Below are 16396 nucleotides of genomic sequence, written 5' to 3' on the forward strand. Positions count from 1 at the left end.
AAGTCTTCCCAGAAGAGTGGAGGCTGTTATAGCAGCAATGTTCCAACATCTAGTGGAAAGCCTTCCTAGAAGAGTGGAGGCTGTTATAGCAGCAATGTTCCAACATCTAGTGGAATGCCTTCCCAGAAGAGTGGAGGCTGTTATAGCAGCAATGTTCCTACATCTAGTGGAAAGCCTTCCCAGGAGAGTGGAGGCTGTTATAGCAGCAATGTTCCAACATCTAGTGGAAAGCCTTCCTAGAAGAGTGGAGGCTGTTATAGCAGCAAAGTTCCAACATCTAGTGGAATGCCTTCCCAGAAGAGTGGAGGCTGTTATAGCAGCAATGTTCCAACATCTAGTGGAAAGCCTTCCTAGAAGAGTGGAGGCTGTTATAGCAGCAATGTTCCAACATCTAGTGGAAAGCCTTCCCAGAAGAATGGAGGCTGTTATAGCAGAAATGTTCCTACATCTAGTGGAAAGCCTTCCCAGAAGGCAGGAACATTACTGGCACCCAGTATACTAACTTCACTTCAAAATGTTGTGTTTTTAATACATTTAGTAGCCTGTCCCCACCTTGTCCACACAATGGTCTGGATGTCTCAGGGGGTGGAGCCAACAGATCTCCCAGGATCACACGAAGATCTGCAACAAACAATTATAGTCAGTACAAAACACACACAAAAAAAGGGGATGGGATGAGACTCCAATTTCATGCTTTCAACCCAGCAGGCAAAAACCACTTCAATTGACGTCATTACAACATCAATATCTTATTGTCAACACGTTGTAATGATGTCATTTCAAACCGCTTTGCCCACGGGGGATAGAGAGTGTAAAATAGGTGTTGGCATTGCTGTGTTCAATACCAGGCTGACTTCACGCTGCAGCGGGCAGCAGTCACAACCCATTGTTGTGTTCAATACCAGGCTGACTTCACGCTGCAGTGGGCAGCAGTCACAACCCATTGCTGTGTTCAATACCAGGCTGACTTCACGCTGCAGCGGGCAGCAGTCACAACCCATTGCTGTGTTCAATACCAGGCTGACTTCATGCTGCAATGGGCAGCAGTCACAACCCATTGCTGTGTTCAATACCAGGCTGACTTCACGCTGCAGCGGGCAGCAGTCACAACCCATTGTTGTGTTCAATACCAGGCTGACTTCATGCTGCAGTGAGCAGCAGTCACAACCCATTGCTGTGTTCAATACCAGGCTGACTTCATGCTGCAGTGAGCAGCAGTCACAACCCATTGCTGTGTTCAATACCAGGCTGACTTCACGCTGCAGCGGGCAGCAGTCACAACCCATTGTTGATCAGAGAGCCGCCGCAGAAATCCAGTGTAGTCCTGGAGGGACACCTGCAGGCGGGCGTAACCAGACACCACAGGATCCTCCCCGTTGACGATGTGGGCGTAACCAGACACCACAGGCTCCTCCCCGTTGACGATGTGGGCGTAACCAGACACCACAGGCTCCTCATCATTGACGATTGGGGCGTAACCAGACACCACAGGCTCCTCATCGTTGACGATGTGGGCGTAACCAGACACCACAGGCTCCTCCCCGTTGACGATGTGGGCGTAACCAGACACCACAGGCTCCTCATCATTGACGATTGGGGCGTAACCAGACACCACAGGCTCCTCATCGTTGACGATGTGGGCGTAACCAGACACCACAGGCTCCTCCCCGTTGACAATGTGGGCGTAACCAGACACCACAGGCTCCTCCCCGTTGACGATGTGCCACAGGCTCCTCCCCGTTGACAATGTGGGTGTAACCACACACCACAGGTTCCTCCCTGTTGACGATGTGGGCGTAACCAGACACCACAGCCTCCTCTCCGTTGACAATGTGGGTGTAACCAGACACAACAGGCTCCTCCCCGTAACCAGACACCACAGGCTCCTGACGATGCGGGCGTAACCAGACACCACAGGCTCCTCCCCGTTGACGATGCGGGCGTAACCAGACACCACAGGCTCCTCCCCGTGGGCGTAACCAGACAGGCTCCTCATCATTGACGATTGGGGCGTAACCAGACACCACAGGCTCCTCATCGTTGACGATGTGGGCGTAACCAGACACCACAGGTTCCTCCCTGTTGACGATGTGGGCGTAACCAGACACCACAGCCTCCTCTCCGTTGACAATGTGGGTGTAACCAGACACAACAGGCTCCTCCCCGTTGACGATGCGGGCGTAACCAGACACCACAGGCTCCTCCCCGTTGACGATGCGGGCGTAACCAGACACCACAGGCTCCTCCCCGTTGACGATGCGGGCGTAACCAGACACCACAGGCTCCTCCCCGTTGACGATGTGGGCGTAACCAGACACCACAGGCTCCTCCCCGTTGACGATGTGGGCGTAACCACAGACACCACAGGCTCCTCCCAGGCTCCTCGTTGACGATGTGGGTGTAACCAGACACCACAGGCTCCTCCCCGCTCCTCATTACGTGACGATGTGGGTGTAACCAGACACCACAGGCTCCTCATCGTTGACGTCATACAGTGGCGTCAACCAGTGATGTCATACAGTGATGTCATCAGTGATGTCATACAGTGGGCGTAACCCGTCAGAGCAGTGATGTCATACAGTGATGTTACAGTGATGTCTGACAACACGGGTTCTTGATCCTGGTTTAAATATTACCATGACAACAACACAAAAAAACATCTAAAGCTTCCTGATATCCAAAAATAATAGGATCAGTTGATGGAGACAGACTCACTGAGGGGCTTTTTACAGGAAGCACAGAGTTGCGGTCAGGATGTCTAATCTGGGCTCTGATGATCATGTACAGTGATGTCAGGACAGTGATGTCATAGAATCAGTGATGAAAAGGACAAGTGGCGTCATACAGTGATGTCATACAGTGATGTCATACAGTGATGTCATACTGGAGTCATACAGTGGCGTCATACAGTGATGTCATACAGTGATGTCATACACTGATGTGATGTCATACATCTCAACACGGAGACTGGAGTTAGAGCCTGAGACATATGGAACGTTTTAGACAACAATCACAAAAAAACATCTAAAGACATTCCTGTTGGTTATCCAACTGAGTTATTACTGGGAGACATATCAGTTATTATGGAGACAGATCACTGAGGGGCTTTTATACAGGAAGCACAGAGTTACTGTTGAGACAGGATGTCTGAGACATATCACTGTGGGATCATGTACACGTTGCAGAAGGATTGGCGTGAACATATCACTAGAATCGAGACACCACTCTTCCCAGACCTTGAAAAGGACAGTTAGCCCTGTTGACATACAGTTATTATGTTCAACATATCACTGGACAAACTGTTGAGACATATCACTGGAGTTATTACTGAGTTATTACTGTTGAGACATATCACTGGAGTTGAGACATTACTGAGTTATTACTGTTGAGACATATCACTGGAGTTATTACTGTTGAGACATATCACTGGAGTTATTACTGGAGTTATTACTGTTGAGACATATCACTGGAGTTATTACCTGTTGAGACATATCACTGGAGTTATTACTGAGTTATTACTGTTGAGACATATCACTGGAGTTATTACTGTTGAGACATATCACTGGAGTTATTACTGAGTTATTACTGTTGAGACATATCACTGGAGTTATCACTGGAGTTATTACTGTTGAGACATATCACTGGAGTTATTACCGTTGAGACTGGAGTTATTACCGTTGAGACATATCACTGGAGTTATTACCGCTGAGACATATCACTGGAGTTATTACTGAGTTATTACTGTTGAGACATATCACTGGAGTTATTACTGAGTTATTACTGTTGAGACATATCTCTGGAGTTATTACTGTTGAGACATATCACTGGAGTTATTACTGTTGAGACATATCACTGGAGTTATTACTGAGTTATTACTGTTGAGACATATCACTGGAGTTATTACTGTTGAGACATATCACTGGAGTTATTACTGAGTTATTACTGTTGAGACATATCACTGGAGACATATCACTGGAGTTATTACTGTTGAGACATATCACTCACTGGAGTTATTACTGAGACATATCACTGGAGTTATTACTGTTGAGACATATCACTGGAGTTATTACCGTTGAGACATATCACTGGAGTTATTACCGCTGAGACATATCACTGGAGTTATTACTGAGTTATTACTGTTGAGACATATCACTGGAGTTATTACTGAGTTATTACTGTTGAGACATATCTCTGGAGTTATTACTGTTGAGACATATCACTGGAGTTATTACTGTTGAGACATATCACTGGAGTTATTACTGAGTTATTACTGTTGAGACATATCACTGGAGTTATTACTGTTGAGACATATCACTGGAGTTATTACTGTTGAGACATATCACTGGAGTTATTACCGCTGAGACATATCACTGGAGTTATTACTGAGTTATTACTGTTGAGACATATCACTGGAGTTATTACCGCTGAGACATATCACTGGAGTTATTACTGAGTTATTACTGTTGAGACATATCACTGGAGTTATTACTGTTGAGACATATCACTGGAGTTATTACTGAGTTATTACTGTTGAGACATATCACTGGAGTTATTACTGTCGAGACATATCACTGGAGTTATTACTGTCGAGACATATCACTGGAGTTATTACTGTTGAGACATATCACTGGAGTTATTACTGTCGAGACATATCACTGGAGTTATTACTGTTGAGACATATCACTGGAGTTATTACTGAGTTATTACTGTTGAGACATCACTGGAGTTATTACTGAGTTATTACTGTTGAGACATATCACTGGAGTTATTACTGTTGAGACATCACTGGAGTTATTACTGAGTTATTACTGTTGAGACATATCACTGGAGTTATTACTGTTGAGACATATCACTGGAGTTATTACTGTTATTAGACATATCACTGGAGTTATTACTGTTGAGACATATCACTGGAGTTATTACTGTTGAGACATATCACTGGAGTTATTACTGTCGAGACATATCACTGGAGTTATTACTGTGAGACATATCTGGAGTTATTACTGAGTTATTACTGTTGAGACATATCACTGGAGTTATTACTGAGTTATTACTGTTGAGACATATCACTGGAGTTATTACCGCTGAGACATATCACTGGAGTTATTACTGAGTTATTACTGTCGAGACATATCACTGGAGTTATTACTGTTGAGACATATCACTGGAGTTGTCACTGGAGTTATTACCGTTGAGACATATCACTGGAGTTCTTATTCCTGATAAATACTGATTCATTTTGTCTGATGTTTCTGGACAGCTGTGGCTAGCTGAAAGAGATGGGGCTCATGGGATAGGCCACTAGCTGTGGCTAGCTGAAAGAGATGGGGCTCATGTGACAGGCCACTAGCTGTAGCTAGCTGAAAGAGATGGGGCTCATGGGACAGGCCACTAGCTGTGACTAGCTGAAAGATGGGGCTCATGGGACAGGCCACTAGCTGTGGATTGCTGAAAGAGATGGGGCTCATGGGACAGGCCTCTAGCTGTGGCTAGCTGAAAGAGATGGGGCTCATGGGACAGGCCACGAGCTGTAGCTAGCTGAAAGAGATGGGGCTCATGGGACAGGCCACTAGCTGTGGCTAGCTGAAAGAGATGGGGCTCATGGGACAGGCCGCTAGCTGTGGCTAGCTGAAAGAGATGGGGCTCATGGGACAGGCCACTAGCTGTGGCTAGCTGAAAGAGATGGTTCTCATAGGACAGGCCACTAGCTGTGGCTAGCTGAAAGAGATGGGTCTCATGGGACAGGCCACTAGCTGTGGCTAGCTGAAAGAGATGGGTCTCATGGGACAGGCCACTAGCTGTGGCTAGCTGAAAGAGATGGGTCTCATGGGACAGGCCACTAGCTGTGGCCAAAGACAGTACTGTTGTTATTCAACTATACTGTATCTGTGATTATCTGATCAAAGTCAGTTCTAATAATTACAAAGATTTGGCATTATATACTTCAGTACTAACATTCACTGTGGTAAAGCACCTGCGTACAATTATCCACCCTCTGCTCCCATAACATTAAACATATGACTTGCATGTTTTTGCCCATAGCGTTTTATGTACCACTGATAAGCCAGTGTTTCTCCACTCAAGGTCTCCAATACATCGGGTCATTTCCCAGGACACCGTAGGCTACAGATACTGTATAGGATACATACTGTAAATCTATAATTCCATGTGTATAACTTGTATTATCATCTACATTTATGATGAGTATTTCTGTTGAATGATGTGGCTATGCAAAATCACTGGAGGTTTTTGGAACTGGTTAATGTTGATATCATGGATGGTCAGTCCTTGCATCCGGAGATTTATCTTTTGTATTTGAGAGTGGTTACATTTCTCAAGCACCATCCCCCCGCTTTTTACCAGATCAGTGGCGGAGAGAACGCTTTGCTATTCTGTTAACTGCTGATCGCTGCATTAACTATCAAAACCCACGTTTCAAGAAACACCAAGGAACAAACATGTTACTAGAAACTACTTTTATTTTTTTTAATGGAGATGAAGTTGAAAACTTAGTTGGAGGCGATGGTCTGGTCGATGTAGGAGCGGAGCTCGGTGACGCGTGCGTACACTCCGGGCATAGTGGTGGTGCAGGTTCCACTGCCCCAGGACACAATACCAACCAGCGTCCAGGCACCAGCCTTCTCACAGACCAGGGGGCCACCAGAGTCACCCTGCAGGAACACAAAAAGGAGAACAGAAAGAGTAAAGAGTCTCTCTCTAGGGATTTATTTTTTATGTTCAGAGTTTGTGCTCGGCTGTTTCCAAAAAGGTAAGAACGAAACTAAGGAAACACCAATATTTTATTGATGCAATGATTATTTAAGCCAGTTTAAATACTGTAAACGTTCAGAAGAACTTTGAAGAACTCTGCCATTTTTTATTTTTTTTACCTTTATTAAACTTGGCAAGTCAATTAAGAACAAGTTCTTATTTTCAATGGCGGCCTAGGAACAGTGGGTTAACTGCCTGTTCATGGGCAGAATGACAGATTTGTACCTTGTCAGCTCGGGGGTTTGAACTTGCAACCTTCCGGCTACTAGTCCAACGCTCTAACCACTAGGCTACCCTGCCGCCCCATTAGTCAGATGGTGGTAGGTTCAGTGTCATGGGCTGTAAGTGTGTCAGGAAGGGTTTGTGTAGGCTTGCAAAAATATGGGATTCTTCCAACTAGGAAGTTTGAAAACCCTGGCAATGTTTTTGAAAGTTTACCGGAATGTTCCAACCCTGTGGTTTGTGTTACTCACCATGCAGGAAGAGGCACCATCGGCTCCAGCACAGATCATGAGGTCGGTGATCTTGGAGCCCCAGAACTTCTGGCACTGAGCCTTGGTCAGCAGGGGAAGAGCGGCCTGCTGCAGCAGGGCAGGGGTGTCAGCAGCTGGAACCAGAGGACACCAAGGGTCAGGTAACTCTTAGAAACCGGTCAGCCAATCACCATCTTTCTCAAATTATTAGACTCCTAGCAACTCAAGACTACACTGAAACCCAACCGAAACGTCATTTTTGAAATAGATTGAGCCAACCGAAACGTAATTTTTGAAATAGATTGAGCCAACCGAAACGTCATTTTTGAAACAGATTGAGCCAACTGAAACGTCATTTTTGAAACAGATTCAGCCAACCGAAACGGCATTTTTGAAATAGATTGAGCCAACTGAAATGGAAACTTCCAACTATACCAAACATACCGCTAGTCAAAAAAACTAACCAAGGTTTGTCTGACTTTACAATGAGACCTAGAAAAGCTGCAGTGATTATTGATTACCGTTGTAGCGGGTCAGACCCCAGCCGGAGGTCACACACGTCATGCCACCGGGGAAGTCATCATTGGTCTCAGCAACGCACACGGGGGACACACGGGTTCCCAAGAGGGCGGGCGTGGCCAGCTTGATCAGGGTGATGTCATTGTTGATGGTGAAGCCGTTGTAACGGGGGTGCTTGAAGACCTAGTCAGGACACAAGGCGACAACGTTTGAGATTTAGATTGGATGTTAATCCGCTGAGCAGATCATTATCGTTTGAGTTGATGTGTGACTTCAAAAGGTGGAACTTTTACTGGTCTTTATCTTTACTTCAAAATAAAAGTCTTAGATGTTCAAATTGTAGTAATATAGGGCACAGTGGGGATATATAGGGGACAATGGGGATATATAGGGGACAGTAGGGATATATAGGGGACAGTAGGGATATATAGGGGACAGTGGGGATATATAGGGGACAGTAGGGATATATAGGGGACAGTAGGGATATATAGGGGACAGTAGGGATATATAGGGGACAGTGGGGATATATAGGGGACAGTGGGGATATATAGGGGACAGTAGGGATATATAGGGGACAGTGGGGATATATAGGGGACAGTGGGGATATATAGGGGACAGTGGGGATATATAGGGGACAGTGGGAATATATAGGGGACAGTAGGGATATATAGGGGACAGTAGGGATATATAGGGGACAGTGGGGATATATAGGGGACAGTAGGGATATATAGGGGACAGTAGGGATATATAGGGACAGTGGGGATATATAGGGGACAGTAGGGATATATAGGGGACAGTAGGGATATATAGGGGACAGTGGGGATATATAGGGGACAGTGGGGTAGGGGATGGGGATATATAGGGGACAGTAGGGATATATAGGGGACAGGGTAGGGGACAGTAGGGATATATAGGGGACAGTGGGGAGATATAGGGGACAGTGGGGATATATAGGGGACAGTGGGGATATATAGGGGACAATGGGGATATATAGGGGACAGTGGGGATATATAGGGGACAGTGGGGATATATAGGGGACAATGGGGATATATAGGGGACAGTAGGGATATATATGGGACAGTAGGGATATATAGGGGACAGTGGGGATATATAGGGGACAATGGGGATATATAGGGGACAGGGATATATAGGGGACAGGGATATATAGGGGACAGTAGGGATATATAGGGGACAGTGGGGATATATAGGGGACAATGGGGATATATAGGGGACAGTAGGAATATATAGGGGACAGTAGGGATATATAGGGGACAGTGGGGATATATAGGGGACAATGGGGATATATAGGGGACAGTAGGGATATATAGGAGACAGTGGGGATATATAGGGGACAATGGGGATATATAGGGGACAGTAGATATATATGGGACAGTAGGGATATATAGGGGACAGTGGGGATATATAGGGGACAATGGGGATATATAGGGGACAGTAGGGATATATAGGGGACAGTGGGGATATATAGGGGACAGTGGGGATATATAGGGGACAGTGGGGATATATAGGGGACAGTAGGGATATATAGGGGACAGTGGGGATATATAGGGGACAGTGGGGATATATAGGGGACAGTGGGGATATATAGGGGACAGTGGGGTAGGGGACAATGGGGATATATAGGGGACAGTGGGGTAGGGATATATAGGGGACAGGGGATATATAGGGGACAGTGGGGATGGAAAGGTGGAACTTTTACTGATCTTTATCTTTACTTCAAAATAAAAGTATTAGATGTTCAAATTGTAGTAATAGTTGTGTGTGTACGTGGTTGTTTACCTGGCCAACCTTGATGGTCTGGATGTTCTCAGCATTGGAGGAGCGATCGTGCTCTCCCAGGATCACACGGTGAGAGGTCCTGAAATAGTTTCACAAAATAAACATAATTTAGCTACTTTAGCAATATGCTAGCCAGCTTTGAGCTAATTAGCATTAGCATTATCTCGTTTATATCTAGTTTTAGTTAGTTTGCATGAGCCAGCTTTTAGCTAGTTAGCAATAGCTAGGTTTTAGCTAGTTAGCACGTTGCTACACTTATGGTTATAGGCTCAGCAGCCAGCACTCACTTCACGCTGCAGTGAGCAGCAGTCACAACCCAGTTCTCGTTGATCAGAGAGCCGCCGCAGAAGTGGAATCCAGTGTAGTCCTGGAGCGACACCTGCCAGGGCCAGGAGCCGGGCACAGCCTCCTCACCGTTGACGATGCGGGCGTAACCAGACACCACAGGCTGGATGGCGGGTTTACCACAGCCTAATGACAGAGATTATGGGTCAGGGGTCAAGTTTGGCTGCTCTAACAGAGATTCTAACAGTGACAGTTTCTGAATTACATCTATACAGAATATAAATACAATGCTGCTTATTGTAGTACCACTTGAAATGTTATTGACCAGAGCTGTCAACTACTATCAAATACTTATTTTACCTGATAAATAAATCAAATGAAGTTTTATTTCTACAGCACATTTCAGACATGGGAATGCAACACAATGTGCTTCACAGGAAGACACAAATAAAAACAATTAAAATTAAAACTGAAATGTTTACTACACAACAAACATATGAGAATTTAAAAAACTACAAGAATAACAATAAAAACCCAAACGACTAAAAAGCCAGCCCAAGGTATCCTACAAGGTATCCTACAAGGTATCCTACAAGGTATCCTACAAGGAATCCTACAAGGTATCCTACAAGGTATCCTACAAGGAATCCTACAAGGAATCCTACAAGGAATCCTACAAGGTATCCTACAAGGAATCCTACAAGGAATCCTACAAGGAATCCTACAAGGTATCCTACAAGGTATCCTACAAGGAATCCTACAAGGAATCCTACAAGGAATCCTACAAGGTATCCTACAAGGAATCCTACAAGGTATCCTACAAGGTATCCTACAAGGCGGCAGCGTAGCCTAGTGGTTAGAGCGTTGGACTAGTAACCGGAAGGTTGCGAGTTCAAGCCCCCGAGCTGACAAGGTACAAATCTGTCGTTCTGCCCCTGAACAGGCAGGTAACCCACTGTTCCCAGGCCGTCATTGAAAATAAGAATATGTTCTTAACTGACTTGCCTGTTTAAATAAAGGTAAAAAAAAAAATGAAAAGGCAGACACATAAACATGGACATTTTCTCACCGTAGGCTGCGCCGGCGAAGGCAAGGCAGGAGAGGATCAGCAGACAGTTCATGTTTTCAGCGTGATGGAGTGAGGCACACAGCAGGGGTCTTTTATACAGGAACCACGGCTCTGACTCTGCATTCCCCTCCACCCCCTGTGTGTGTGTACCTCACCTGTCCCTCTGCAGATAACAGGGGACATTTTCTCACACCGTTACAGAACATTACGGGGTTACGAAAAGGTTGTTTGTTGGAATATTTATTGAAAATGACCAATGGAAAAAATGGAGACAATGTTGGCTTGTGGTAAATATTCCCCAAAGGAGATCCTCGCTCTTTCTGAAAGCATGATAGCTGTGTTACTTAGACAACTCATGAAGGGCGGCAGGTAGCCTAGCAGTAAGAGTGTTGGGCCAGTAACCAGCAGTAGCCTAGCAGTTAGAGTGTTGAGCCAGTAACCAGCAGTACCCTAGCAGTTCGAGTGTTGGGCCAGTAACCAGCAGGTAGCCTAGCAGTTAGAGTGTTGGGCCAGTAACCAGCAGTACCCTAGCAGTTAGAGTGTTGGGCCAGTAACCAGCAGTAGCCTAGCAGTTAGGTGTTGGGCCAGTAACCAGCAGGTAGCCTAGCAGTTAGGTGTTGGGCCAGTAACCAGCAGTAGCCTAGCAGTTAGGGTGTTGGGCCAGTAACCAGCAGTAGCCTAGCAGTTCGAGTGTTGGGCCAGTAACCAGCAGTAGTCTAGCAGTTAGAGTGTTGGGCCAGTAACCAGCAGTAGCCTAGCAGTTAGGGTGTTGGGCCAGTAACCAGCAGTAGCCTAGCAGTTAGGGTGTTGGGCCAGTAACCAGCAGTAGCCTAGCAGTTAGAGTGTTGGGCCAGTAACCAGCAGTAGCCTAGCAGTTAGGGTGTTGGGCCAGTAACCAGCAGGTAGCCTAGCAGTTCGAGTGTTGGGCCAGTAACCAGCAGTAGCCTAGCAGTTAGAGTGTTGGGCCAGTAACCAGCAGGTAGCCTAGCAGTTAGAGTGTTGGGCCAGTAACCAGCAGTAGCCTAGCAGTTCGAGTGTTGGGCCAGTAACCAGCAGTAGCCTAGCAGTTAGAGTGTTGGACTAGTAACCAGCAGGTAGTCTAGTGGTTAGAGTGTTGGGCCAGTAACCAGCAGGTAGCCTAGCAGTTAGAGTGTTGGGCCAGTAACCAGCAGTAGCCTAGCAGTTAGAGTGTTGGGCCAGTAACCAGCAGTAGCCTAGCAGTTAGAGTGTTGGGCCAGTAACCAGCACGTAGCCTAGCAGTTAGTGTTGGGCCAGTAACCAGCAGTAGCCTAGCAGTTAGAGTGTTGGGCCAGTAACCAGCAGTTAGAGTGTTGGGCCAGTAACCAGCACGTAGCCTAGCAGTTAGTGTTGGGCCAGTAACCAACAGTAGCCTAGCAGTTAGAGTGTTGGGCCAGTAACCAGCACGTAGCCTAGCAGTTAGTGTTGGGCCAGTAACCAGCAGTAGCCTAGCAGTTAGAGTGTTGGGCCAGTAACCAGCAGTAGCCTAGCAGTTAGAGTGTTAGGCCAGTAACCAGCAGTACCCTAGCAGTTAGAGTGTTGGGACAGTAACCACCAGTAGCCTAGCAGTTCGAGTGTTGGGCCAGTAACCAGCAGTAGCCTAGCAGTTAGAGTGTTGGGCCAGTAACCAGCAGTAGCCTAGCAGTTAGGGTGTTGGGCCAGTAACCAGCAGTAGCCTAGCAGTTCGAGTGTTGGGCCAGTAACCAGCAGTAGCCTAGCAGTTAGAGTGTTGGGCCAGTAACCAGCAGTAGCCTAGCAGTTAGGGTGTTGGGCCAGTAACCAGCAGTAGCCTAGCAGTTAGGGTGTTGGGCCAGTAACCAGCAGTAGCCTAGCAGTTAGAGTGTTGGGCCAGTAACCAGCAGTAGCCTAGCAGTTAGGGTGTTGGGCCAGTAACCAGCAGGTAGCCTAGCAGTTCGAGTGTTGGGCCAGTAACCAGCAGTAGCCTAGCAGTTAGAGTGTTGGGCCAGTAACCAGCAGGTAGCCTAGCAGTTAGAGTGTTGGGCCAGTAACCAGCAGTAGCCTAGCAGTTCGAGTGTTGGGCCAGTAACCAGCAGTAGCCTAGCAGTTAGAGTGTTGGACTAGTAACCAGCAGGTAGTCTAGTGGTTAGAGTGTTGGGCCAGTAACCAGCAGGTAGCCTAGCAGTTAGAGTGTTGGGCCAGTAACCAGCAGTAGCCTAGCAGTTAGAGTGTTGGGCCAGTAACCAGCAGTAGCCTAGCAGTTAGAGTGTTGGGCCAGTAACCAGCACGTAGCCTAGCAGTTAGTGTTGGGCCAGTAACCAGCAGTAGCCTAGCAGTTAGAGTGTTGGGCCAGTAACCAGCAGTTAGAGTGTTGGGCCAGTAACCAGCACGTAGCCTAGCAGTTAGTGTTGGGCCAGTAACCAACAGTAGCCTAGCAGTTAGAGTGTTGGGCCAGTAACCAGCACGTAGCCTAGCAGTTAGTGTTGGGCCAGTAACCAGCAGTAGCCTAGCAGTTAGCGTGTTGGGCCAGTAACCAGCAGTAGCCTAGCAGTTAGAGTGTTGGGCCAGTAACCAGCAGTACCCTAGCAGTTAGAGTGTTGGGCCAGTAACCAGCAGTAGCCTAGCAGTTAGGGTGTTGGGCCAGTAACCAGCAGTTAGGGTGTTGGGCCAGTAACCAGCAGTAGCCTAGCAGTTAGGGTGTTGGGCCAGTAACCAGCAGTTAGGGTGTTGGGCCAGTAACCAGCAGTAGCCTAGCAGATAGAGTGTTGGGCCAGTAACCAGCAGTACCCTAGCAGTTAGAGTGTTGGGCCAGTAACCAGCAGTAGCCTAGCAGTTAGAGTGTTGGGACAGTAACCAGCACGTAGCCTAGCAGTTAGAGTGTTGGGCCAGTAACCAGCACATAGCCTAGCAGTTAGAGTGTTGAGCCAGTAACCAGCAGGTAGCCTAGCAGTTAGAGTGTTGGGCCAGTAACCAGAACGTAGCCTAGCAGTTAGTGTTGGGCCAGTAACCAGCAGTAGCCTAGCAGTTAGAGTGTTGGGCCAGTAACCAGCAGTAGCCTAGCAGTTAGAGTGTTGGGCCAGTAACCAGCAGTAGCCTAGCAGTTAGAGTGTTGGGCCAGTAACCAGCAGGTAGCCTAGCAGTTAGAGTGTTGGGCCAGTAACCAGCACATAGCCTAGCAGTTAGAGTGTTGGGCCAGTAACCAGCAGGTAGCCTAGTGGTTAGAGTGTTGGGCCAGTAACCAGCAGGTAGCCTAGTGGTTAGAGTGTTGGGCCAGTGACCAGCAGGTAGCCTAGTGGTTAGAGTGTTGGGCCAGTAACCAGCAGTACCCTAGCAGTTAGAGTGTTGGGCCAGTAACCAGCAGGTAGCCTAGTGGTTAGAGTGTTGGGCCAGTAACCAGCAGGTAGCCTAGTGGTTAGAGTGTTGGACTAGTAACCAGCACATAGCCTAGCAGTTAGAGTGTTGGGCCAGTAACCAGCAGGTAGCCTAGTGGTTAGAGTGTTGGGCCAGTAACCAGCAGGTAGCCTAGTGGTTAGAGTGTTGGGCCAGTGACCAGCAGGTAGCCTAGTAGTTAGAGTGTTGGGCCAGTAACCGAAACGTTGCTGTTTCGAATACCTGAGCGGACAATGTGAAAAAAATCTGTTGATGTGCCCGAGACACTTAACCCTCATTTGCTTCAGGGGTGCCATACTACTATGGCTGTCACGTTCTGACCTTAGTTCTTTTGTTATGTCTTTGTTTTAGTATGGTCAGGGCGTGAGTTGGGTGGGTAGTCTATGTTCGTTTTTCTATGTTGTGGTTTTGTGTTTGGCCTGGTATGGTTCTCAATCAGAGGCAGGTGTCTCAGATTGAGAATCACACTTAGGCAGCCTTTTTCCCACCTGTGTGGTGTGGGTGATTATTTTCTGTTCTGTGTTTTTCTTCACTGTACAGAGCTGTTCGTTTGTCGTTTTGTTGTTTTTCTATTGTTCAGTTGTTTCATTAAAGAATGTGACTATAAACATCAATTAAAAAAGCGACACCATGTTCTGTTTTTCCAGACAGTTAGTAAATGTTATAGTCTTTAAGCAGGTGATACTTTCTATCATCATTAAAAGGTTGTTTTGAAGGGTTTGATTCCAAAATAAGATATTTCAGAAATGTTGGTAAATTGACATTCATTAAAAACACATCTAGTAAAAGAGAGAGAGCTATTGTCTTTTAATCTGACCATGACCTGGGATAGTGAAAAGACAGACATGATTTTGTTTGAAATATATTGCAATGTAATTTTATTTTAGAGATGGGGGGTGGCCAGTCCTCTTCTGGCTGTGCCGGGTGGAGATTATAACAGAACATGGCCAAGATGTTCAAATGGTCTTAGATGACCAGCAGGGTCAAATAATAATAATCACAGTGGTTGTAGAGGGTGCAACAGGAGTAAATGTCAGTTGGCTTTTCATAGCTGATCATTGAGAGTATCTCTACCGCTCCTGCTGTCTCTAGAGAGTTGAAAACAGCAGGTCTGGGACAGGTAGCATGTCCGGTGAACAGGTCAGGGTTCCATCGCCGCAGGCAGAACAGTTGAAACTGGAGCAGCAGCACGGCCAGGTGGACTGGGGACAGCAAGGAGTCATCATGCCAGGTAGTCCTGAGGCATTGTCCTAGGGCTCAAGTACTCCGAGAGAGAGAAAGAAAGAGAGAACGAAAGAGAGAAAGAGAGAATTAGACAGAGCATACTTAAATTCACACAGGACACCGGATAAGACAGGAGAAGTACTCCAGATATAACAAACTGACCCTAGCCCCCCCGACACATAAACTACTGCAGCATAAATACTGGAGGCTGAGACAGGAGGGGTCAGGAGGAATCATTTCCCATACTGTGGTACTCTGTGAATAAGATAAGGTTCTGATTACCTTCCTAAGTGTAGAAAAACATATTTAGAGAAACCTCACTTAGGACTGAACAGATAAATATAATGGAAAGGAGTCGCTAAATGAGTCACTAAATGAGTCACTAAAGGAGTCACTAAATGAGTCACTAAATGAGTCCCTAAATGAGTCACTAAATGAGTCCCTAAAGTAGTCCCTAAATGAGTCACTAAAGGAGTCACTAAATGAGTCACTAAAGGAGTCACTAAATGAGTCCCTAAAGGAGTCACTAAAGTAGTCCCTAAATGAGTCACTAAAGGAGTCACTAAATGGGTCACTAAAGGAGTCACTAAATGAGTCCCTAAAGGAGTCCCTAAAGGAGTCCCTAAATGAGTCACTAAATGAGTCACTAAAGGAGTCACTAAATGAGTCCCTAAATGAGTCCCTAAAGGAGTCCCTAAAGGAGTCCCTAAATGAGTCACTAAATGAGTCACTAAATGAGTCACTAAAGTAGTCACTAAATGAGTCACTAAATGAGTCACTAAATGAGTCACTAAAGTAGTCCCTAAAGGAGTCACTAAATGAGTCCCTAAATGAGTCACTAAATGAGTCCCTAAATGAGTCCCTAAAGTAGTCCCTAAAGTAGTCCCTAAAT

General features: G+C 46.4%; 1 protein-coding gene across 1 annotated transcript; it reads right to left on the bottom strand.

Moving 5' to 3' along the window:
* Nucleotides 1–6461: 6461 nt before the first annotated feature.
* Nucleotides 6462–11052, bottom strand: LOC124022865 (chymotrypsin A-like). Its single transcript, XM_046337551.1, has 6 exons — nucleotides 10915–11052; nucleotides 9848–10031; nucleotides 9561–9639; nucleotides 7766–7946; nucleotides 7245–7378; nucleotides 6462–6671 (listed from the first exon to the last, which is right to left on the bottom strand). Exons 1-6 carry the CDS (start codon nucleotides 10964–10966, stop codon nucleotides 6510–6512), a joined length of 792 nt encoding a protein of 263 aa, XP_046193507.1. The 5' UTR covers nucleotides 10967–11052; the 3' UTR covers nucleotides 6462–6509.
* Between the last annotated feature and the right edge of the window lie 5344 nt (nucleotides 11053–16396).

This window comes from Oncorhynchus gorbuscha, unplaced genomic scaffold (genome assembly GCF_021184085.1).
Source record: "Oncorhynchus gorbuscha isolate QuinsamMale2020 ecotype Even-year unplaced genomic scaffold, OgorEven_v1.0 Un_scaffold_1459, whole genome shotgun sequence".
NCBI classification, from domain to species: Eukaryota; Metazoa; Chordata; class Actinopteri; order Salmoniformes; family Salmonidae; genus Oncorhynchus; species Oncorhynchus gorbuscha.